Here is a 23,724-nt window from a genome sequence, read left to right as displayed (position 1 = left end):
CATTTTACTGTCTTTTGTTTTACGTCAGAACGGTCGTCCGGTCAGAGAGAACAGCATCGCTCTGCGTTACATCACCGATCCGACTCACAACTCGCTGGATAAAGAAGACTTCAGCGGCCATGGTACACACCTGTGGGGATTATTGACCAAATCTTAAATCATCATCATCAAAGTGAAGAACAGGATGATATTTTTCTCTCTTTCAGAGTACATGAACCAGAGTTTGAGTGAAACCAGCCAGAGCAGCAGGATGTCGGAGGTTTTGAATCCCAACTACGAGGACCTGAGCCTGGGCTGGGGCGCCGCCTCGCTTCCCTCCCCGCTGGAGGATCTGAAGTATTTCCCCAACATTCCTGAGGGACCAGAGTACCTGAACACCCTCCAAAGCTTGGTCCCCCTGACCGCCAGCGACAGCCTGGACAACCCAGACTACCAGGCCGACTTCCTGCCGCAGGCCACGCCCTCCACCAGCGACGCCAACGCTTTAACAGGGAACGGCCTCTTCCTGCCGGCAGCGGAAAACCTGGAGTACCTGGGTCTAGGCGCCACACTGCATGCCCCCGTCCGCTAGGGGGCAGCGACGTTCAGTCACTTCAGACTGAAGCAGACTTTGATGTAGCCTCCAGACAGTATTTCATTTAGCTGTTTTTATTGGACGTTCGTCTTGTGCTACACTGGAACACAACCTGCACTCAGACAGACGTCACTGAGGAAGAGGAGAACCAGACCTCGAACCTTTAAATAGTTTTAATAATTTTATTGTTTGATGTCTCAGACATGTGGGAACACAATGAAAAACAGCCAGAAGCTGCTGAGACAGACGTTTCTCAACAAACACTCGTCAGTTTCACCACCACAGTGATTTCAGCTGATCCGTCCCGACGAGGGATGATCCAGACCTCGGCAGCATGATGGATTCATGGACAAAATCACACAAAAGCACATTAATCTCTACCTCATTTTGAATTTGTCTTCCACTTCATCTTTCCTCTGCACCCCTTGTTCCTTGATTCTCAAAACTGGAGACAAAAAATGAGATTTTAACACTGAAAATTCATAAGCTGATTTTTAAAAATGGACAGAAGAAGATTGGATTCGCCAAAGAAGACAAACTGCAGATGTTTGATCTGTATTTCGTCACGCAGGCCTGATAATAAAGGCTGTGACTACCAACTGAGTCCACATGATGGATCTCTGCTCCGTCAGGCATCAGGAAGTCCAGTGGCGCCCCCAGCTGGTGGAGTGATGACTCTGTCGCTCAAATCAAAGTGCAACACTTAACTTTAAGCTCTTTAGCTTTATAGGCGACATATAAACATTTGATAAAAGGTTTCTATCACTTTAATGTAGTGCTAAGTAGCTGTAAGGATGTTTTTTAAGTGTTTATTAATACAGAGTTGAAACTTCTCCTGTAATTAATATTTAGTATTATTCTCTGACCACGTTCCTGATCTGATGCAGCCTCCACCTCCGTCCACAGGAGGACATTCACAAACACTTCCTGCTCACAGCTACTTCATAGTCTGTTATAAACCATTATTACACGTTACTGTGCTGCTTGTAAATGCTAAATAGGAGAAATGCTCGGTTTGTTGTGTTTCCATCCACAGACTCTGGATGGATGAACAGTGTTTGAGTCACTCTGGAATGATGGTGTTGAGTGAATAATCTGCTTGTTTTTATGTTAAATTCCCATTTGAAGCAGGAGAGAAGGTTTCCAGCGTGTTGGATCACAAAACGTTCAGTCTCATCAGAACAGGTGAAACTTTCTGTCATCGTCTGACTCGAAACACGAAACTTTCGTGGATTTTTGCTGAAGTGTGAAAAGTTTTGTTTCTTCTGCCTGAAAAATGAGCCAAACTGTGAGTTACTGCTGTTAGTGAAGATGTACACTGTGATGATGACGATGATGATTCTTCAGCTTCTCGAGGACATTCACTGTTCTAATAGAGGATGAGGAAGCTTCGCTCTGATGAAGACTTTCTGCATGTTGAAACGTTAGTTGCCGCACATCTTATAAAAGCTTTTTCATGTGTTTCCTCCACATCCCGAGTTCATAGTGAGTTTTTAAACCTGTTGTCACGTCACGAGACATTAATTTTTCTCACAAAAATAACAGGATAACGGATGAAAACCACCTGATCAGGACTCTGAGCCTGACTCAAGTCTGAGCAAGAAGAATCCAAAGAACTCTTCATCCTGTTGTTCATACTGAGAGTAAAATGAGGATGATTGGCTGTTACCTGACAAAGAGCATCACCTGTCCTCTCAAATGACAGAACAGGGAGGCGATGTGAGAAGAAATAAAGTTGACTGGAGACCAGATCAAGTCTGAGTCTGGACCCTGATGTGGCTGAGATGAGACTGAAGTCATGACTCGAGTACCACAGCTCTGATCTTTGCAGATGATAAAATCATTTGTGAAGTATAATATATCCATGAGTCCTGATGTCGAGATAACGAGACGACAAATAATAATTGTCAACAGCGCTGAGCTTCTTCCACACCGAAGAATCGCGCTGAATTTCTCTGAACACTGTTTCATTTCTCAGGCTTTTAGCTTTAGTTGTGGTTTAATGTGAAAGTAGTTGTGAAGCCTCAGTTCGAGGAGTCTTTGTTGTTCACAGGGTGCAGCTAACATGCTAACCACCTTTTTGTTGGAGAAACATTAAAGTTGTTGAGCTTCTTTTTCATTAAAGCCTTTTGGTTTGTGTTCTCAACATGCTGCTGTCTGTTTCTACATTTTCTGTCTCTGACTTTACTCCAGAAACATCCAACCTGGTGCATCATTCAACCCCCAAATGTTTTACAACAGAACAACACTTCAGTCCAAAAGACAAACCCCGGAACACGATGCTGTGAAAACTGAATGAACCAGAGAAAACATGACAATAAAACACAAAATAAAATATTAAACAGGAGGGAGATATTATCACTGAGACTAACTCATGCCCATGAAAGACTCAATTCAATCAGGGTTTTGTTTTAACTTTAACTTGTTTAATTTCAGGTCAAGTTTGATCATTTTAAATCAAGTTGAACTAAACTATGATCAGTCTGCAGCAGTCAGAGAGAAAGAGCTCACATCAGCAGTCCAGTCAAACCGCTGTGAAAACACGGGAAAATGGTGACACCTGGTGGAAGAAAGCAGCTCCAGCAGGAGGTGAAACCAGCTTCAACAATGTTTCTGAGGATGAAACTCGCAGGGTCCCACATAAAACTGTGACCCACTGATGCAGCAGGAAATATGATGTCCAACACTTTAGTTTAAAAACTTCATGCATGATCTCCTCATGTGCAGCAAATCCACTGTGTCAGTTTGACTCCAAACAAAGCGCTGCAGCATGAAGACGGTGAATGAAACGATGCATCAGAGTAAAGCCTGAAGTTTTTAATGCATCAATATCTTAAGATTCTCATTACTGATCATCAAGCTGCAAGAGTGACAAATAGGAACTGAAGTTTTAGCTTTAGTCTAAACTATTTATAACATGATATAATAATAATAATAATCTGTGTAGGAGTCGGACGTCTCTTCATCTTTGTCTTATGTCTCTGTGTCTTGTGAGTCTAATGAAGACGAGTCCGAGAGGAACGACTGTACATTCATGTGTTCTGTTGTTGATTCAGGTAGATGCATTAATGTTTGATTTCTGTGCTAAACCACTGATCACATGTAATCTTAGTTCATCCTGTCCAGCCCTGCAGATTTCTGCAGCATAATACAAACCCCATCAGTTATTTCCACAGAGCTCCTCTGGTGTCTGTTCAATCCTTTGCTTCTTCATTCGGCCTCAGAAACATGATTTATTGATTTTCCAACGAAAACAGATCAGGATTATTTTGATGTCTCATCAATTCATAAACATCATTAATATATAACGGCAATAATCTATCTATAGTTAATCAATTCAGATTTTTACACATTAATAATCATCAAACATAATTTTTACATAAATGATATCCAAAAGGAAATATTATGAGCTAACTTTCCGCCAAAATCCAGACATAATCTGTTTGTAGTCATCTGAGAAACTGAAGTGAAGCCTGAACCCAGAATTTATTCAGGTTTTATTTACTTCTTTGTTTGTTACGAACAAATCTGTCAGAGTACGAGAAAAGTCTGATACTGGTGTAAAAAACCACAACTTCAGAGAGGTAAATACAGTATATACATGTAATATCAACTGAAAGTGTTAATTAGAAATATGTGGAAATAAACTGCAACACTCCATCGATGCACAGGGTGGCGCTGCAACAGAAACAAAGCTCTCCTCTCCACTCTACCTCCCAGTAACATGGCCCAGTCAGAGCCTCTCCACCCACAAGCTGCTGCCGCTGCTTCAACCTCTCTGGATCATCAGGACGCAGCTGATCGGCTCCCAGCACGAACGCACATCCTCTTCATCAATACCTATATGGATCCCATCTGAAGAGAGAAGAAGATTCATAAATCACTGTTTACAGGGTGACCTTAGCTCCAACAACACATACTCTGGTATCGCCTGCTTCTGTACCTGACTGAACTGATGCAACTAACAAACTTAGTTTGAACTCAAACCCTCATTAGTGGCACGAGTCAACGCAAGAGCCACTAATGTTATCCCGCGAGTTTTTTCCTCCCATTTTTCATCTAGTCCCGCAGCTTTGAGAAAACCCTCGCAAACTATATATCAAAACGTGCGGCTCGATCGGGAATGGTGTGCTATGTCTTTTATAGCTCTTTCGTAAATAATTCGCAAAGTTATACGCAAAAAACTGCGAAGAATTTCCCATAAGAAATGAATGGGACATTTCCTCAAATTTCAGCCTTTTTCAATTGTCCGCTGCTTCGCCATACTTTCTCCTAGAGACTTCATTCAAACTTTAAAACGTAGATAATTTTGTCGGCTCAAAATGAACCTCAGCACATTTTTTGATATCTCTTACGGTTTTCGAGCTATGACCATCTGAAGACCATAAAGTTTCTCAAAAAATGCTCAGAATTTCTCCCCCTAGAGTGGATGACATCATCACTTAGAGTGAAAGAGCCAGTGAGAAATCGCCTGAATTTTTTTTCTAAAATTGCTGTAAAATCCAAACGGTGAATAGCAGACACATCATTTTTGGATCCTTTTGTAGACAAACCTTTCTTCTCTCGTCAAAGTTCAATTTTAAAGGGTTAGCCCCCACCAAATTTAAATGAAGAGGGATCTTGCACCAGCTGCCCTGGTCTGCTGCTCCATTTAAACCCATACAATCTCCTGTTTTCTGAGTCGCAGCCTGCCGGAGTGTGTCTTTTTAAATCGACCATTTAGTAATTTTTCTAAAGAATATCTGGACATAAAACACACGTACATCTGGCCCAGACTTGTCCGCATCTCACAGTGTTATCGTTTTTTTGATAGCAGCTACGGTTTTGTCACCACAAACAAGAGCATTTCACTTCTTTCAGACTTTTTTGTCCTTAATTACCTTAAGATATTACAGCTCGATGCTGATACTTTAATACTGGTTCTGAGTAACTAATTGCTTGAAAACTAGCTGACTGTTCTCTCTCTCTCTCTCTCTGTCTTTCTGTCCAATCCTGAAGCCTGTCACCATTCTCCTCTCTCAGCGTCACTGAGGAAAGCAGCTGCTGAGAAGGTTGGAGGTTTACAGGAAATACTGGATCTGTGCTTTGATACTAACTGTGTTTAGAACAAACCTGCTGAGACCAGCATGGACTGACTCCAACCCTCTACTGACCTCAGAGTCTTCAGTCTACAGTCTGGACTCTCCACCAGATCAGACAGCAGCTTCACTCCTGACTCCTGCAGACTGTTGTTACTCATGTCCAGTTCTGTCAGATGGGAGGGGTTGGACTTCAGAGCTGAGACCAAAGAAGCACAGCTGACGTCTGTCAAGCCGCAGTACCTCAAGCTGAATAAAGAATAAATGAAGATAAAAATCCATTTATAATCCAATCAGATGTGTTCAGGTTTGAAATGTGTAGCATTTAGCATTTCAACTACAGTTTCTAGAAGACAAGAAACATGAAAATATGAACAAACGGAAATTTGATGACTGATATAAGTTATGTATGAAGATAAAATATGTTAACTCCTCAAATAAACTTATAAGGTCTACAACAGTAACAGAGTCAGTTGTTGTTCCAGTCAGTGAACTAACTGCAGAGTCTCCAGTCTACAGTCTGGTCTCTCCAGTCCAGCAGACAGCAGCTTCACGCCTGAGTCATACAGATTGTTGTTAGTCAGCTCCAGTTCTGTCAGATGGGAGGGGTTGGACTTCAGAGCTGAGGCCAGAGAACCACAGCTGACCTCTGACAAACTGCAGAACCTCAACCTGAATAAAGAATAAATGATGTAACTTTAGAAAACAATGTTCCATCTTAAATGTTTAATAATCAGTTTAGAGCTGAAGAAGCTTCAGAATGTAGAAGTTTGAGACTCCAAACACCTGAACCCAAAAGGATGTAGTTTCAAAACTGTCAAATACAAGAAGTTAAAAAGAGCTCTCGCTAATATTAATGACAACCTGCTGCTACTTCAATAAAGACGTAGTGACTTCACCGCTTAAACTCTACCAGCTCCACCAGTGGCTCCATCTATACGAACTCATGTTGTGCAGCCAAACACAAATAAAACCCACAGAAACTGATTTAAGATTTGACTCACAAAGTTTACAAAGATAAATAAATATGTCAGGATGAATTTTGAGGAAACGTCCACAAAAGACATCGTCAATATTTTTGTTAGTAACAGTGGAGTCATAAAATCAAAGCATCTTCAGTTTAAACTATTCAGTCAGTATAAGCATCAGATAGCTTCAGAAAAATGTCGGACAAAGAAAAATACTCAACAAACAGTACAGGCCAAAAGTCTGGACACGCCTTCTCATTCAATGAGTTTTCTTTATTTTCATGAATATTTACATTGTAGATTCTCACTGAAGGCATCAAAACTGTGAATGAACACATGTGGAGTTATGTACTTATCAAAAAACGGTGAAATAACTGAAAACATGTTTTATAATCTAGTTTCTTCAAAACAGCCCCCCTTTGCTCTGATTACTGCTTTGCACACTCTTGGCATTCCCTCCATGAGCTTCATGAGGCAGTCACCTGAAATGGTTTTCCAACAGTTTTGAAAGGAGTTCCCAGAGGTGTTTAGCACTTGTTGGCCCCTTTGCCTTCACTCTGCGGTCCAGCTCACCCCAAACCATCTCAATTGGGTTCAGGTCTGGTGACTGTGGAGGCCAGGTCAGCACTCCATCACTCTTCTTCTTGGTCAGATAGCCCTCACACAGCCTGGAGGTGTGTTTGGGGTCATTGTCCAGTTGAAAAATACATGATCGTCCAACTAAACACAAGCTGGATGGGATGGCATGTCGCTGCAGGATGCTGTGGTAGCCATGCTGGTTCAGTGTGCCTTCAATTTTGAATGAATCCCAACAGTGTCATGAGCAAAACACACCCCCTCTCGCAAAGACACGGCAGTTGGAACCAAAGATCTCAAATTTGGACTCATCAGATAAAAGCAGAGATTTCCACTGGTCTAATGTCCATTCCTTGTGTTTCTTGGCCCAAACAAATCTCTTCTGCTTGTTGCCTTTCCTTAGCAGTGGTTTCCTTGCAGCTATTTGACCATGAAGGCCTGATTCATGCAGTCTAGAGATGGGTCTGCTGCTAGAACTCTGGCTGGTGACTCGGATGAACTTATCCTCAGAAGCAGAGGTGACTCTTGGTCTTCCTTTTCTGGGTCGGTCCTCATGTGGGCCAGTTTCGTTGCAGTGCTTGATGGCTTTTGTGACTCCACTTGGGGACACATTTAAAGTTTTTGCAATTTTCCGGACTGACTGACCTTCATTGGCTAAGGAATGATGGCCACTCATTTTTCTTTAGTTATCTGATTGGTTCTTGCCATAATATGAATTTTAACAGCTGTCCAATAGGGCTGTCGGCTGTGTATTAGCCTGACTTCTGCACAACACAACTGATGGTCCCAGCCCCATTAATTAGCCCTGATAAGGCACATCTGTGAAGTGAAAACCATTTCAGGTGACTACCTCTTGAAGCTCATTGAGAGAATGCCAAAAGTGTCCAAAGCAGTAAACAGAGCTACAATGTAAATAGTCATGAAAATAAAGAAAACTCATTGAATGAGAAGGTGTGTCCAGACTTTTGTCCTGTACTGTATTTCTTATTATCTGACTGTTGAAATACAGATTATTTATCTATTCAATATATTTATATATTTTATGATCATTGATTAATAAAAACAAATGTGATACAAAAGTACAAGATGCAAATAAAGAGTTTCAGAGGTTCAGAGTGAAGTGTCAATTTTTCTTGTTATATCAAGGTTTTGAATGTGGAGCTCAACATTGCTCTGCCGCAGTCAACGGACTAAACCACCGAAGAAGAAAACAGACTTTAGCATTAAGATGCTCAGTGTGGATCAGTGTAATGTCAGCTGACCTCAGAGTCTGCAGTCTACAGTCTGGACTCTCCAGAAAATCACACAGCAGCTTCATTCCCGAATCCTTCAGCGTGTTGTAGCTCAGGTCCAGTTCTGTCAGATGGGAGGGGTTGGACTTCAGAGCTGAGGCCAGAGAAGCACAGCCGATCTCTGAGAACCTGCAGTGACTCAAGCTGAATAAAGAATAAATGAAGATAAAAATCCATGTCTGTCCTAATCAATGAGCTTTGCCCTAAAATCAGTCCAGTGACTTTGTCATTGTGTTATTGTGGATCATCATAATGTCAGATTCTACAGACATCATCCAAATGTCACCACAACATTCATACAGCTGTTCATGTCAACACAGATCAATAACATGCTGCTCATCTCACTCAAGTCTGGAATTAGAGGATCAGTATCAAATTAAAGATAATTTACTGTTTGATAATTACATGTATCATTTATCAATTTAATTTATTAAATGACCTCCTAACTGTATTTGGTAGCTTGGAAGGTAAATGTCATTGAAAGGAGACGTCCACATTTGTTCAAGTCTGTCTTGAAACAGCCACATGGATTGAGAGAATAATTACAGACACCAATAACTCTTTGAATGTACATCTGGACACTCGTATTGAAATAGACTTGAAAAAATATGAACCTGTCCTTTAAGACAAAGGTGCTTCCGCTATTGGACTATTTGGTTTTTGTTGCAATTCAAATATCAGTGGCTTCTAAGTTGTTTGTTCGGAGCAACAGATCTGCTGTCAAGAACAAACAACTTAGGTGGTAGTTGGTACGTGGAGAATGCTGCACCTTCTGACATGTTCAAATGGGCATCAAAACCAGAGGAACTGTGAGTCTGATGTGCAGTTTAATCTTCATCAAGCTTCTAAAACTCAGACGCAGAGACCATGGAAAAGTTCAAACAAAGGCAAAAGTTGTAAGCAAAAGCTTGTTAGCTGTGGAAATCTGAAGTGGTGGAGCTGGGCAGGCAAACAGTTCAGGCAGTGACCGGACTCGTCAGGACAAACACTGCAGATAAACAAGGATTAGGGTGTAGCATGCAAGGTTCCAAGACAACAGGAGGAATTTGCAGAGGGCAAGGAGACTCAGCCGATGTTGAACCACTATGACATGCATGATCTGGCAAAAGACTAGACTGAAGGACTGGGGTTTATATGCTGCAGGCTACAGGTGTTGTTGATGAGTGGATTGGCAGCAGGTGCACAGGTGAGGTGGCGGGAGGAGGAATCTCAGTCGCCACGCCCTGATTGAAGCAGACACACCCATACACACAAACAAACAGGACACATCAACGCTAGAGGTGAGGGAGGAATCCTGACAGACCCGAACAAAAAGTCTTCTGAAATTCATCATCAAAAGACACTTAGAGAACAGCAACTTTTCACAAACTGTATACAGTTTGTTGTTGCTCTGAATCATAAACACTATGACTACTCTCACCTGCCAACTTTTATCTGCTATCATCAGACCTTCAGCAACCTCATTCATATCGCTCACACATATACAGCCTCATCAGTACTGACATCTTCTTCACTGACTGATGGAATCCGTGGAAGCTGAAAAATTGTCCTGTCAAATGTTTTATTTTTCACTTTGTTGTTACAGTCAGTGAACTGACCTCAGAGTCTCCAGTCTGCAGTTTGGACTCTCCAGTCCAGCAGACAGAAGGGTCAATCCTGAATCCATTAGGTAGTTGTTATTCAGGTTCAGTTTTCTCAGATGGGAAGGGTTGGACTTCAGAGCTGAGACCACGATTTCACAGTGAGTCTCTGAGAGTCCGGAAAGTCTGTTATGACACATATAATACAAAATGTGTTATTACGAAAGAGGACACATTATATTTACTTCATGTATTTGATGACAAAACAGTTTCTATGAACATTTAATGTTCTTCATCAGTGGCTCAGCTGATTTAATCTCTGTTCGACATGAGACAATAATTCTCATCACTCTGTCTTATACCTGCAGACTTAATCTTTGTTTTGCTTTAATCTTGCACATGAAGGCTTCCATACTGTCCACAGTCCGTCAGTGTGATCTCATCCCTACAGTCAGAATTAATATTGTTTCGATAAACATTTTGACTGTTCACTATTTTTAATGTCACCCCAGAAAACTTTGAATGAGTTCAACTCAGTGAACCCCTGTATCTAGGAAATATGATCTCTCTTTGTTAACTAGCTGCTGCTGTCAGGTCCATGTCCATTAGTGGGAAAATTTCGGTGACTGTTGAAATGAGATTAATTACTTGACAATATTCACTTAAGAACTCACTGTAACACTGAAAGCAAAACCATCTTGATGCAGCCCGCAAGGCAGTTCATCAATACAAAAACAACTACTTGTATTACAATAGTAAAATAAGAAACAATGGTAGATGTGGAGTGTCACTCTCCAAAAGAAATTCAAAAATGATCAGTTTTTGTTGAAGTAAAAGACAAGCCATTGTGTCTCAGTAAACTTGTGAGAACAAGCTTATAGAGATGAAAAAGGTCAAACTCAAGAATCATTACAGCTGCGAACACGCTAAACTGGATGAGCTGCAGGACAAATGTGCTTGGATAAAGTTAACGCTCCTCAGTGGAGTTTAGATGCCCAACAAGCAACTGTTGTTGTGATATACGTGTTCTATAATTTAGTGTGGCCACGGGTGTCATGGGACAAAGGTTCCCCACTCCTGGTATACACACATACATAATGTATAAATACCGTACATATATACATATAGACAGGCACCCACCCAGAGTGGATAACATATACCAGGACAATGCTGATCATGAAGGATTCCGTTAACAGAGTAGCTGCTAATATGATTGAGAGGACATTCCATATTGTGGAGAGGTAGGCAATGGGCCGAAACAACTTCAGATAGACAAAAGCACCAGCTACTGGTCAACAGCAGAGTCACCCAAGATGCTAAGACTAGGCAGACCAGCCTGAGCACTGCCTGGATTGACTACAAGAAGGCCTACGACTCAATACCCACACATGGATACTAGAGTGCCTGGCACGTACAAGGCTAACAGTGCACTGATATCCTTCATCAAGAACTCAGTGCAGCTGTGGGAAACAACACTGGAAGCCAACTCCAAGACCACTGCACAAATCACCCTCAAGTGCAGCAAACACCAAAGTGATGTACTGTTCCCGCTGCTGTTCTGCAGAGGCCTGAACCCCTTCATCAGATCATTGCAAAGAAGTGGCTACAGATACAGTGGTGGAGTGGAGTGAGCATTTGCCACCTCCTATACATGGATGACATCAAGCTGTGCACCAGGAGTGAACAGGATATGGAATCACTGATCAATCTCTGGATCTACAGTGAGGACAAGTGTGGCTGCATTGTGGCAAAGAGAGGAAATGTGATCAGGACTGAAGGGGTAGAGTAAACAGAAAGCAGGACAGCACACATACAGGACAACTACAAGTACCTTGGGTACCCTAGAGGCCTATGAGAGCCATGATGACAATGCAAGGATGTCAGTCACAGCAAAATACCTCCATAGGGTGAGACAGGTGTTGAAAAGCCAGCTCAATGGTAGCAACACCCAAGCCATCAACATGTACACCCTAAAAGTCATCAGGCATCCAGCTGGAATAGTAAGCTGGCTACAGGAGGAGATCCATACCACTGGTGTCAAGACACAAAAACTCCTCACAATACATGAAGGCTTCCATCCAACATCCAGCATCCTGAGACTCTACAAGCAACGAAAAGAGGATGGGTGAGGACTAGTGAGTGTCAGAGGCGCAATCAAGGATGAAACAAGAAAAGTCCATGGATAGATCGGCAAGATGGCCCCCTGGGATGAACTAAGAGAGTGTGTCAGGGAGCAGACGACAGAGGGTGATGAGGAGGAAGAGAAAATATTGTAGAAACCTCTCCAAGAGATGTATAATCAGCAGGTGAAGTGGTTGATCAAGAAATCTTACCAGTGGCTAGAAAAGGCCAGTCTTAAGGACAGTACAGAGGCCCTGGTCATGGCAGTACAAGTACAGCCCCTAAGAACCAGGTCTGCAGAGACAGGGGTCTACCACAAAGATGCCCCTGAAACAGTTCATCACATAGTAGCGGGGTTTAAAATGCAAGCTGGGAAGACTTACACAGAGAGGCATAACTAAGTGGCTGGCATAGTGTACTGGAATATCTGCGCCAAGTATGGATTAGACCTCCCCAAGTCCCAATGCATACACTACTACATACATACTGCTGAAAGTGGTTGAGAGCAACAGAACTAAGATCCTGTGGGACTGCTGGGACTGCAGCTGCTGGCTGACCAACCAGACATCGGGGTACCTGACAAGAAGGAGAGGAGGGCAGTTGCGATAGATGCGGTAATCCCATCTGACAGTAACATCATAGAGAGGGAGCACAAGAACATCAAGAACTACCAGGGGCTGAGGGAACAACGACAAAGGGATGTGGAAGGTGAAGCCCAGAGTATTCCCTGGTAATACGAGCATCAGGGGCTGTGACCCCTAAACTGGGAGAGTGGTTCCTGCAGATTCCAACTACAATTTCTGGGGTCTTTGTCCAGACAAGTTGATTTTTGGGGGGTGAGGTATCCCCTAACATCTTACATGCTCATTGTGATCTCGTAATTAGTTGGAAAGCAACAAACAAAAAACAAACAACCAATAAAATGCTGCTTGTCACAAAAATCTTACCTTTAACCTTGTAAGACCTTAATTTGCTTTACCAAGTTTTCATGAAGACTCCAACATGCAATGGAAAATAAAAAGCTAACAAAAGTACCAACAGAGTTTAACAATTATTTCAAATAAACAGAGTAGCTGTGTTCATTACCATAAAAGCTATAAAGATGAATGAAAATGCTAAATTTTGTGCTGTTGCAGCATTTGAAACAACTGTGGATGAGTCTAACTGAATTGTACAAACTCCCAATAAAGCTGACTGATGAAGAACGACTAGATAAAGATATTGCATCATTATATTTTTGGGAGTTTGCAAAATTAAAATATGCAACCTCTACTTTTACTTTGTACACTGATTTTGTCCTGCACCTGAATGTGAACACATCCTCCAGCTTCACATGAGAGAACTTTATCTTTTTATCTTTTTATGATATACTGATGGAATCACTGTGAAGGTACTTATTTCTTTACTTTCACATCTGGACTTACAGAGCTTTTCTGCAGTTCCTCACAGCTGGAATCAGTCTCTGTCGTCCCTTTTCTGACGTTTTGTACTTATTCACGTCCAACTCATCCACAACCTCCTCTGACATCTGCAGCATGTAGGCCAGAGCTGAGCAGTGGATCAGAGAGAGTTTCTTTTCTTTTCTGTTCTCTGACTTCAGGAACTCTTGGATCTCCTGATGTACTGAGCGGTCGTTCATCTCCATCAGACAGTGGAAGATGTTGATGCATCTGTCAGGAGAGACACTGGTCCTCTTCTCCTTCAGGTTGTGGATGATTCTTTGGATGATCTCTGGATGGTTGTCTGGTTGACCCAGCAGGCCTCCAAACAGTCTCTGGTTGGACTCCAAAGAGAGGCCATGAAGGAAGCGAACAAACAGGTCAAGGTGGCCATTTTTCATCTTCAGGGATGTCACCATGGCTCCCATCAGGAAGACATCAAGGGTTGAATTAATGTGTTTTTTTCCCAGGAAACCCTTCAGTACTTTTGTGTTCCTGCTGGTGTAACAGTGGAACATGTAGACTGCAGCCAGAAACTCCTGAACGCTCAGATGAACGAAGCAGTAAACTGTTTTCTGGAAGATCACGCACTCTCTTTTGAAGATCTCTGTACAAACTCCAGAGTACACAGAGGCCTCAGTGACATCAAGACCACACTGCTCCAGGTCTTCTTGGTAGAACATGATGTTTCCTTTCTCCAGATGTTCAAAGGCCAGCCTCCCCAGCTTCAGAAGGACTTCCCTTTCAGCCTCCATCAGCTCCTGTGGACTCGTCTCATGTCCCTCATCATACTTCTGCTTCTTCCTCTTTGTCTGAACCAGCAGGAAGTGGGAGTACATGTCAGTCAGGGTCTTGGGCAGCTCTCCTCTCTGGTCTGTAGTCAACATGTGGTCCAGAACTGTAGCAGTGATCCAGCAGAAGACTGGGATTTGACACATGATGTGGAGGCTCCTGGAGGTCTTGATGTGTGAGATGATTCTGCTGGACAGATCTTCATCACTGAATCTCCTCCTGAAGTACTCCTCCTTCTGGGCATCAGTGAAGCCTCGTACTTCTGTTACCCTGTCAACACATGCAGGAGGGATCTGATTGGCCGCCGCGGGTCTGGAAGTGATCCAGACGAGAGCCGTGGGAAGCAGCTTCCCCTTGATGAGGTTTGTCAACAGCACGTTGACTGATGACTTCTGCGAGACATCAGACAAAACCTCATTGTTGTGGAAATCCAGTGAAAGTCTGCTTTCATCCAGGCCGTCAAAGATGAACAAAAGCTTACAGACAGCGAGCTTCTCTGCTGTCACCTTCTGTAATGTTGGATGGAAAACATGGAGCAGCGTCAGAAGACTGTACTGCTCATCTCTGATCAAGTTCAGCTCCCTGAACGAAAGCAGAACCACCAGGCTGACGTCTTGGTTTTCCAAGCCCTCTGCCCAGTCCAGACTGAACTTCTGCACTGAGAAGGTTTTTCCAACGCCAGCGACGCCGTTCGTCAGAACGACTCTGATGTGTCTCTGCTGGTCAGGTAAGGCTTTAAAGATGTCCTGGCACTTGATTGGAGTCTCATGGAGGGTCTTTGTCTTGGAAGTTGTCTCAAGCTGCCTCACCTCATGTTGGGTATTAACCTCTTCACTCTGTCCCTCTGTGATGTAGAGCTCAGTGTAGATCCTGTTGAGGAGGGTTCCACTTCCTGGTTCATCACTTCCTTCAGTCACACATTCACATCTCCTCCTCAGACTGATCTTATGTTCATCTGAAACCTCCTGAAGATCACTATCTGCTGAGAGAGAAGACAAAATGTGAGACTAGATAAGATTTGAAAACGAATATATATAAAGACGAAGAGGATAAAAAGACCACCTGACATTAGTAGCACCTTCTTGAAGTCAAAATAATGCCAAACTGATTTCTGTATTCATTGTTGATATTTTTTGTTAACGGGAAGAAAAAGGAACATTTTTTCTCTCAGCTTCTGACTGTTGGTGACCTGACCTGTATCTATTGAATAGCATTGCTAACAATGCACTGTGAATTTCACTGAGAATTATACACTTCACTTCCTATAGCTGCTTCACAATAAAAGCCTTTCACGTGAAGCAGCAGTAGCAGCAGGAAGTGTTTAGTTTGTAAGTTAATGAAGCTCTGATGTGTTTAAAGAAACCAGTAAAACAGTAAAATGAGGCTCAAATGTGAAAATACAAACAGGAACACAGGCACAACACGGCCGGTGACGTGAGAGGATCCTGATAAGCTGTAGAGTCTACATGCTTAACATCTACATTGTAGACAAACCAATGCTGATATGCCGACACTGATGAGCTAGTTAGCTTTCTACTGTAGCCTGAAAACTGATGCTAGCTGTGCACTTTTCCTCAGTGGATGTTTGTTTGCTTGCTCAACAAGTCGATTTGCAGACGAGATTAAAACAGGAAGTGTTTTCAGAAAAGATGACATCGGCAGACAGATGGACAGTCTCACTTTGCACAGTGCAGGTCTGACTGGCTGTCTGCAGTCCAGGTCTTGTTCTGGATCTTTTTCCACACTGGGGACAGGAGGACTCTCCTGATGAAGCAGACTGGTCCCAGTATGAGGCGATGCACTGTCTGCAGAGCCAGTGTCCACAGCTGGTAGAGACTGGATCCTTCAGGACGTCCTGACACAAAACACAGCAGGACGGCTGCTCCTCCACAGAAACATGACTCCTCTTCCTCTCTCTGGAAACACATAAAGACAATTCGGATATTCTACAGAAGACAAGTGCTCCAAATCTACATCTGTCCATTTTCTGCTTCGTTTTAATCAGCCGATGACTTTTACACAAGTTCTGTCCATGGATGTTTGTTCCTGACCTTCAGGGACAACATCTGACAGAGAGAGTCTGAGCTCATGATTCAAAGCTTTCAGCTGCAAGCTCTCAATCATTAATGAGTGAACAAGCAGTTTGTTAAAGAGCAAACTCAAACCATCAACACACAGAAACACGGTGAGAAAAGCTTTTCTACAAATACTTCTTCACCACGTGTTGCACAACCATGATGTGAAGTGACTGAACATGTTGAAAAAAGTGTCAATGCTGAAGTGGAGGTTCTCGAGTGTTTTGTTACGGCACTAAAAGTTGCACTAAAGTTCCTGCATTGTGGACATGAATATTACAGAAGAACACTTCGTCTTCATCCTCAGTGCATCATCTTCAATCAGTTTACAGGACAAACTGGTTCTTACTTTGTGTCTGAGAGTCCAGGTTCATCTTTGGAAAAGTCACTCCTCGTGGACAGACAGCTGGACACCGGAGACTCGGCTCTGTGCTCCTCTTCCTCCATTCTTCTGATGTGAAGTCAGTCTGAGAGGAACGAAAACACACACACACACACACACAGTCTAACATTTGTGTCCTCTACAGTCCACAGGAAGGAAACTGACTCACACTTTAACAGTAAAGTCATGAAATGTTGGATTAACACTCGCCTGCTTCAGCTTCACTTCTCCTCCTCCTCCTCTGTTCACTCAACATGGAGTCTGAACTGTGTGAAGTTTCTCTCTTCCTGCTCTCCTGAGCCTGGTTCACATGACCAGTGTGGCTCCTCCCCCCTCCGTCTCACACACTCATTCTCCTGCAGCTGCAGCTCAGTGACGGACAAAGACAGACACAGCTTGACTGGACATGTTTGACACTTAAATCTTCAGTCAGATGGAAAATTCAACAAACAGGCCTCAGTTACATCAGCGTGAATGAAATCAGTCTGTATAGAAGTGAGAGTGCCAGAAGTGGAAAAGACGTCATTCTTTTAACAACAGCGCCACCTACGATCCAAAGCAACACATTACTTTTCTCAGACATCCATCCATCCATTATCTATACACCGCTGAATCCTTTGCAGGGTCACGGGGGGGCTGGAGCCTATCCCAGCCGTCTCTCGGGCGAAAGCAGGGGACACCCTGGGCAGCCTACCACAGGGCTACATATACAGACATACAGACAAACAACCATGCACACCTCTCATTCACAGCTACGGACAATTTAGAGTTATCAATTAACCTGAGCACAGCTGCACAGGGAGAACATGCAAACTCCACACAGAAAGACCCAGGCAGGATCGAACCGGGGATCTTCTAGCTGTGAGGCGACGCTGCTAACCACCGCGCCACCGTGCAGCCCTTTCTCAGACATTTTAGTATATTTTCAGCTGTTGTTGGTATATTTTATTGTTTTATTGCTTTGTTTATTTTATTCCCTTATCTTTATTTTATTATCTTCTATTATCGACACGGGGGTTGCAATGCAAATTTCATTGACATGCTCAATGATAATAAAGGATTCTTGATCTTCTTGATCTTGATCTTGATTACAACAACAGCATTTGCTGTGACAGTAAATGAAACATCTTCAGACTGTAATGTTCACACTGCACCAAACAGACAAAAAATCACAAGCTAAAAATATACCAACATGTACAAATCTGAATTTATATTTTATCAAGGAAGCATCATTTTATGTGTTTCGGGTTGTTTGCAGGAGCGAATGTCATCCCTCTGAGTGCACAGCAGCTGTAACAGGTTGTGTTATTATTATTATGAGACTGTCAGAGGTGTAAGTTAAGAAATTCCAACCTAAATGTACAACAGTTATTTGGTATTACAGTCACCATTCAGCGTACACTTCAGTAAAATATGCCATCAAATGTAATTCAGACATATGAAAAAGAAAATCACAGATAAATGTTCTCAAGCACACAAAACAAAGTCAGTGATGACAAATGAGACACATGTAACCAGATTTAACAGATTTAACCTAAAGTCCATTATCAGCTGTAGCTGCGTCTATAACAATAAGTGATAACTGGTTTACATGAAATCTGAGGCTGTGATTAAAGTACCCATTGTGACATCCTGCCACCTTTTCAGCTTGAAGCCAGATGTATTATCCACATGCAACTTAAACTAAGCCCTAAGATTATTGTGCATATGCTCGCCCACCATACTGACCTTTAAAGAAGCTGTGGTGCAAGATGAAGAGTTCACAGAGCTGATCATGAACTTCAACTGTCGCACAAGGGGGAACTCAGAAGAGCAGGGCAAGGACCCAAACAAAGACTAAAGATGTGGAGGAATAAACAAAAGGCCCGAGATGGTGAAGCAGGCAAAGGTCAGATTCAGAGGAAACAGTCCAAACGAGCAAGCAAATCCAAACAGAGCAGGCGAGAACCCAAAGGTCCAAAGAAGAGGCGAGATCCAGGAAAACAGAGCGAAAACAGAGAGAGGGAAAACAAAGAGAGGGAAAACACTCGAGAGGGAAAACACTCGAGAGGTGTGGTGTGTGGTGTGGGACTAGGGCTGCCGGTGCTGATGGTGCTGTAGGTGCTGCTGGACTGGGGCTGTTTACTGGCTGCTGTTAAAGAATTTAGGATCATGGAACATCAGGCAGCCACAAGCTACGACATCACTAGTTGGTAAAAATCGAAACCCGCCGTCTGCCGCTTCAGTGGGTTATTCACAGCTTCAGACACAAAAGGCGATATTACACACAAGTTGAAGTCATAATAGGAGGACAAATATGCATAAAGATGGTCAAAGCTTATATATCTAGACATTCATGTAGATAAATATATAGTAAATTGCTTGTTTTTGGAGCATACCTTGATATACTATGAGACTCATGTTGGAGAATTTTCTCTGAATCAGTTCAACATGTGTGTATTTCTGGCGGTTGCAGATGTTGCTTGTGTTTGCACACTGCAGACTACACGCTGCGGTTCGGCTGGATCCACTGCTGCTTGTGATGTTGTATCTTAATGTTTTTCTGCACATGCCGGTCAGTTCAGGTTCTGGTTCACACATCTGATCATCAGACTCTTTGTCAATTCTGCTCCATCCAGTCATGAAGCACGACAGATCATCATCATCATCATCATCATCATCATCTTTATCAGCTTCAGTAAAGACAGAGCTCATTTTTAGCCAAACAATAGAACACAGCTTTAATGAGAACAATCATAAAAACAGAAATATTTGTTCTTTTTTACATATAAAAGTGTTTGTTTGTAATACAGAAGAGTAGTCATATGGGGGGGGGGTCTCTTGCAACTATTGTAACCTAAATATTTCATACAATAAATATGTGGTAAGTTTAATTTAAAAAGTAATAAACTGCCAAATGTAGTGATTAAATCCTTTTAAAATAATTTTTAACCGATGACACAATCACAACAGCCAATCCCACCTTACACTCATCCAAACAATCACTATGGCAGAGTTCATAGTAATAATTTCCTTTTTCCACTGAATCTTTCATCTGTCATAATAAATAGATTTGTTTGACCATGCACCGTTTTCTGTTGCTGTCTTAATGCTCTGCTCACTCTTTCTACTGACGAGCCTCATGAAGGACTGCAAAGATCACACTGAACCCCATTTGAAAATCTGCTCATTTAGACCAGACACTTTGTGAAAGAAGACCTTTTACACATCTGCAGGGTTTTATTGTAAACAGTTATTCACTTTAATGTATTTATTTTAATGAAATGAACTGCTCACGGCTGCCCTCTAGTGGAGTAAGAAGTTCTAAAACATTTAAACTGCGCTGGCCAATAGAGCTCTCAAAGCGGTGAACTTGTGCTGAAAATCTACAGTTCACAGTTCAGCATGAAAACATCAGCACTGTTTCTCTCTGAGAAGCTGAAACGTGCTTTTGAGGTTTTCTTTCCATCGTGCAATTTTATCAACGGTAAAACGCTGTGTATTCAGTTGGCACTTAATTAATACAACTCCCATGAGGCTTTGACTGTGTGTCTTTGGGTCAACCAGGTCATGTGTGAAAGGCTTTCAATATGCACGTTACCATTAAATCTGCAGATTTTTGAACAGAGTTTGGTTTAACTAAACAGAACATGTCAGGACTAGCGTTGAGGCTAAGAGGAAGTGGGTTTCAGAGCTGGTCTGTCCTGCCTGCTGTCAGTTGCTGCAGAGGTTGGTGATGGGGTCGTTGGGGGGTGGGACAGAGTTTTTGGAAGCTACATCATAGAGCAGGGTGTCCGACCCTGAGGCTGACCCGCCTCCATCTTCTCCACCTCCAGGATCATCCTCCTGAACACCTCAACCGCTGTCTGAACACACCAGAGGAAGGAGAATCAGTTTGAGGGTTAGTTAACTTCACCTGAGCGTCAGGTGTGACAGCTGCTGGCTTTCTGCTCTCCTGCTGAGTTTTACAACATCTGCACTGCGTTTGCTGACACTGACCAATAGAAGCAGAGAGTATTTTATGACAGTAAAGGTCACAACTGAACGGGGAGCGGTCCGGCTGCAGATCTCTGGTGACCCCAGGTCTGCGGTCCCCGTTCACGAGCTGCCTCACTTCATTTAATTATATTAGCAGATTTGAAAAATGTCAAATTTCTCTGCTCAAAACAAGTTAAAGAGAACATCTCACCAAATTCCATTTTAAAATCAGCTAATTTAGTGCTGTCTTGCTAACTGGAAGGTACTGTACATGAACAGGGCTGTAACAAGGATTTAGTGAAGTGAACTGTGCAACCACAACCAGCTGAGACACCTCTGACTTCCCAAAAAACCCAAACATATATTTACTTTTCAGCCTTTCATATATTCAATTAATATTTGGAGTATTTTAAACTTGACAGCTGAGCTGCAGAAATGTTACATCCCTTTACTTTATGACATCTCTTTATTTCCTAACATCGCCTTGAAAGACAAAGAGATGCAGAAAAAAGTAGATCAGAATGAGCCTGAAAACTGTTCGAGGACTTGTCTTCTGGTAAAATGAGCATCAGGAGGTCGAGAGTTTATTTATTTCCTCTGTTCTGTTCTGCAGCGTTTGGTCCTCACCTGGTTTTCTTTGGCCGAAGACTCGAGGAAGGCAGCGTTCCACGACTCCGCCAGAGCTTTTCCCTCCTCGAAACTGATGACTCTGCACAAGAAGAAGAACACGGCAGGCGTCTTACAGCTTTCTGCAGCTACATCACAGACTGGTCCTGAGTCAGATTTGTGACATTTTACAGCAGCACTTTGGTTCCCTGCAGGCGTCCAGAAACATTCAGTAAAGGTCAGACTCGGGGTCACGCATTGATGCTTCGCGCCTCCATTTGTTCTTATTCTTTAACAAACCTGTCTCTGGTTTATTCAAACGCTTTTTATTGTTTTTTATTGTTTACAGTTCTTTCATTTGTGACGGTGAAGCACATTGTAACACTGGTTTTATCAATAAAGTTTTACTTATTATCATCGTAACAACTTACTTATTACACCAAATCAGTAGACGAGAAGAATTTTCATAAAGTGTCCGGATCTGGTTCCTGATCTGGTTCCTGATCTGGCTCCTGATCTGGCTCCTGATCTGGTTCCTGATCTGCAGACGATGGCTCACATCATCTGTCCTCCCTCGCTTTGACACTCTCAGCTCGAGTTTTGTTCTGCAGCAGCAGCCATGTCTACACACACGTCCATACACTCTGATCCCGGATCAGTTCACCCACTGAACGTTCTGTGCGGTTCTTTGTAGGAAACATCTGTCACACCTGTCTTTTCTTCCTCTGGTCACTTCCTGTGTGTGTGTTTGAACCACATCACCTTTGGCCTGTGAAGCCAGACGAACACAAACCCTGCAGTCCAGTCGGTGTTGTGTCTCGCTCAGGTAGAAACACGGTTAAACACGTGATCTCTGTCTTCCACTCGCTTTGACTTCATCTGTGCAGCCTCTAAACGAAGCCTGGTACTCCATGCAGTCGCTGTCTGGATGTCTGGACTGACCAACGTTGTGTGTGTGTGTGTGTGTGTGTGTGTGTGTGTGTGTGTGTGTGTTTCAGTCCATGAAAACATGCGTCCTGTACTGTTCATATAAATATAACATCACACAAACTGACCTTTAACAGTTCATTAAAGAGTGTGTGTGTGTTTGTTGTGTGTGTGTTTGTTGTGTGTGTGTGTGTGTGTGTGATAAAACGTCTCACCTCTCCATGTGCAAGTCTTTCTTGTTCCCAGCTAAAATAATTGGTACCCTGGAGACATAAAAGACAAGTGCTTCCTTTATAACTGAGAATCATCCAATCAATCATTGATTCAGTGATTGTTGTCTGGAGCTGCTAACATCTGCTGCTAGCATCTGCTGCTAACACAAGCTGCTAACAGCTGCTGCTAACACAAGCTGCTAACATCTGCTGCTAACATGAGCTGCTAACAGCTGCTGCTAACACAAGCTGCTGACATCTGCTGCTAACACAAGCTGCTAACAGCTGCTGCTAACATAAGCTGATGACATCTGCTGCTAACACAAGCTGCTAACATCTGCTGCTAACATGAGCTGCTAACATCTGCTGCTAACACAAGCTGCTAACACAAGCTGCTAACATGAGCTGCTGATATCTGCTGCTAACACGAGCTGCTAACATCTGCTGCTAACATGAGCTACTGCTATCTGCTGCTAACATGAGCTGCTGACACAAGCTGCTAACATGAGCTGCTAGCATCTGCTGCTAACACAAGCTGCTAACAGCTGCTGCTAACATCAGCTGCTGACATCTGCTGCTAACACAAGCTGCTAACATCTGCTGCTAACATAAGCTACTACCATCTGCTGCTAACATGAGCTGCTAACATCTGCTGCTAACAGCTGCTGCTAGCATCTGCTGCTAACACAAGCTGCTAACAGCTGCTGCTTACATAAGCTGCTAGCATCTGCTGCTAACACAAGCTGCTAACAGGAGCTGCTAGCATCTGCTGCTAACAGCCAATTCAGCAACATCCTATAAAAAGCATTATAAGAACTTCTCTCATGTTGCACAACCTGCTCTGCAGTCAGACACCTGTCCTGACTCGTATGACGCCTTGAACGCAGCATTAGTCCAGTTGTTATTTTGGGTTTGTCATGAAACCTGAAACCTGACGATGCATTGAAATTTGTCTGATTTTGTTAAAGCAAAAAAAAAAAAAGAAGCATTTATTACTGTGTGTGTGTGTGTGTGTGTGAGTGTGTGTGTGTGTGTGTGTGTGTGTGTGTGTGTGTCTACATACTGGACGTTTCCCACCATGTCCAGCAGCTTCTCGTGGATAACTCTGACCACCTCGAAACTACACAGAGACAAAACAACAACAC

General features: G+C 42.8%; 3 protein-coding genes across 6 annotated transcripts in view; 1 reads left to right on the top strand and 2 right to left on the bottom strand.

Moving 5' to 3' along the window:
- The window catches only part of LOC121623614 (melanoma receptor tyrosine-protein kinase-like), a 39,090-nt gene extending 36,370 nt beyond the window's left edge, over nt 1-2,720 (top strand). For both annotated transcript variants that reach the window (XM_041960956.1, XM_041960957.1), the window contains exons 26-27: nt 29-122; nt 207-2,720. In XM_041960956.1, the coding sequence (XP_041816890.1) occupies nt 29-122; nt 207-571 (459 nt within the window). In that variant the 3' untranslated portion in view covers nt 572-2,720. The remainder of the gene's footprint in view (nt 1-28; nt 123-206) is intronic.
- A 320-nt stretch (nt 2,721-3,040) lies between these two features.
- LOC121623616 (NACHT, LRR and PYD domains-containing protein 3-like) overlaps nt 3,041-23,724 on the bottom strand; it is a 377,011-nt gene continuing 356,327 nt past the window's right edge. Inside the window, exons 3-10 of one of the 3 annotated variants that reach the window (XM_041960959.1) lie at nt 16,845-16,998; nt 16,101-16,336; nt 13,614-15,402; nt 10,087-10,254; nt 8,459-8,632; nt 6,151-6,324; nt 5,728-5,901; nt 3,041-4,429 (exon numbers count right to left, since the gene is read on the bottom strand). In XM_041960959.1, coding sequence (XP_041816893.1) covers nt 4,408-4,429; nt 5,728-5,901; nt 6,151-6,324; nt 8,459-8,632; nt 10,087-10,254; nt 13,614-15,402; nt 16,101-16,336; nt 16,845-16,942 — 2,835 coding nt within the window. In that variant the 5' untranslated portion in view covers nt 16,943-16,998 and the 3' untranslated portion in view covers nt 3,041-4,407. Of the gene's footprint in view, nt 4,430-5,727; nt 5,902-6,150; nt 6,325-8,458; nt 8,633-10,086; nt 10,255-13,609; nt 15,403-16,100; nt 16,337-16,844; nt 16,999-23,724 lie in introns of those variants that run through there. The other 2 variants (XM_041960960.1, XM_041960961.1) reach the window with 2 other exon arrangements.
- Nucleotides 19,692-23,724, bottom strand: part of LOC121623658 (GTP-binding protein Rheb-like) — a 7,518-nt gene continuing 3,485 nt past the window's right edge. Inside the window, exons 5-8 of the mRNA XM_041961023.1 lie at nt 23,643-23,699; nt 22,583-22,630; nt 21,462-21,543; nt 19,692-20,722 (exon numbers count right to left, since the gene is read on the bottom strand). Coding sequence (XP_041816957.1) covers nt 20,630-20,722; nt 21,462-21,543; nt 22,583-22,630; nt 23,643-23,699 — 280 coding nt within the window. The 3' untranslated portion in view covers nt 19,692-20,629. The remainder of the gene's footprint in view (nt 20,723-21,461; nt 21,544-22,582; nt 22,631-23,642; nt 23,700-23,724) is intronic.

The sequence above is a fragment of the Chelmon rostratus genome, chromosome 20, assembly GCF_017976325.1.
Source record: "Chelmon rostratus isolate fCheRos1 chromosome 20, fCheRos1.pri, whole genome shotgun sequence".
Taxonomy (NCBI): Eukaryota; Metazoa; Chordata; class Actinopteri; order Chaetodontiformes; family Chaetodontidae; genus Chelmon; species Chelmon rostratus.
Note: the sequence above shows the minus strand (reverse complement) of the source record. Positions and strands in the feature narration are given on the sequence as shown.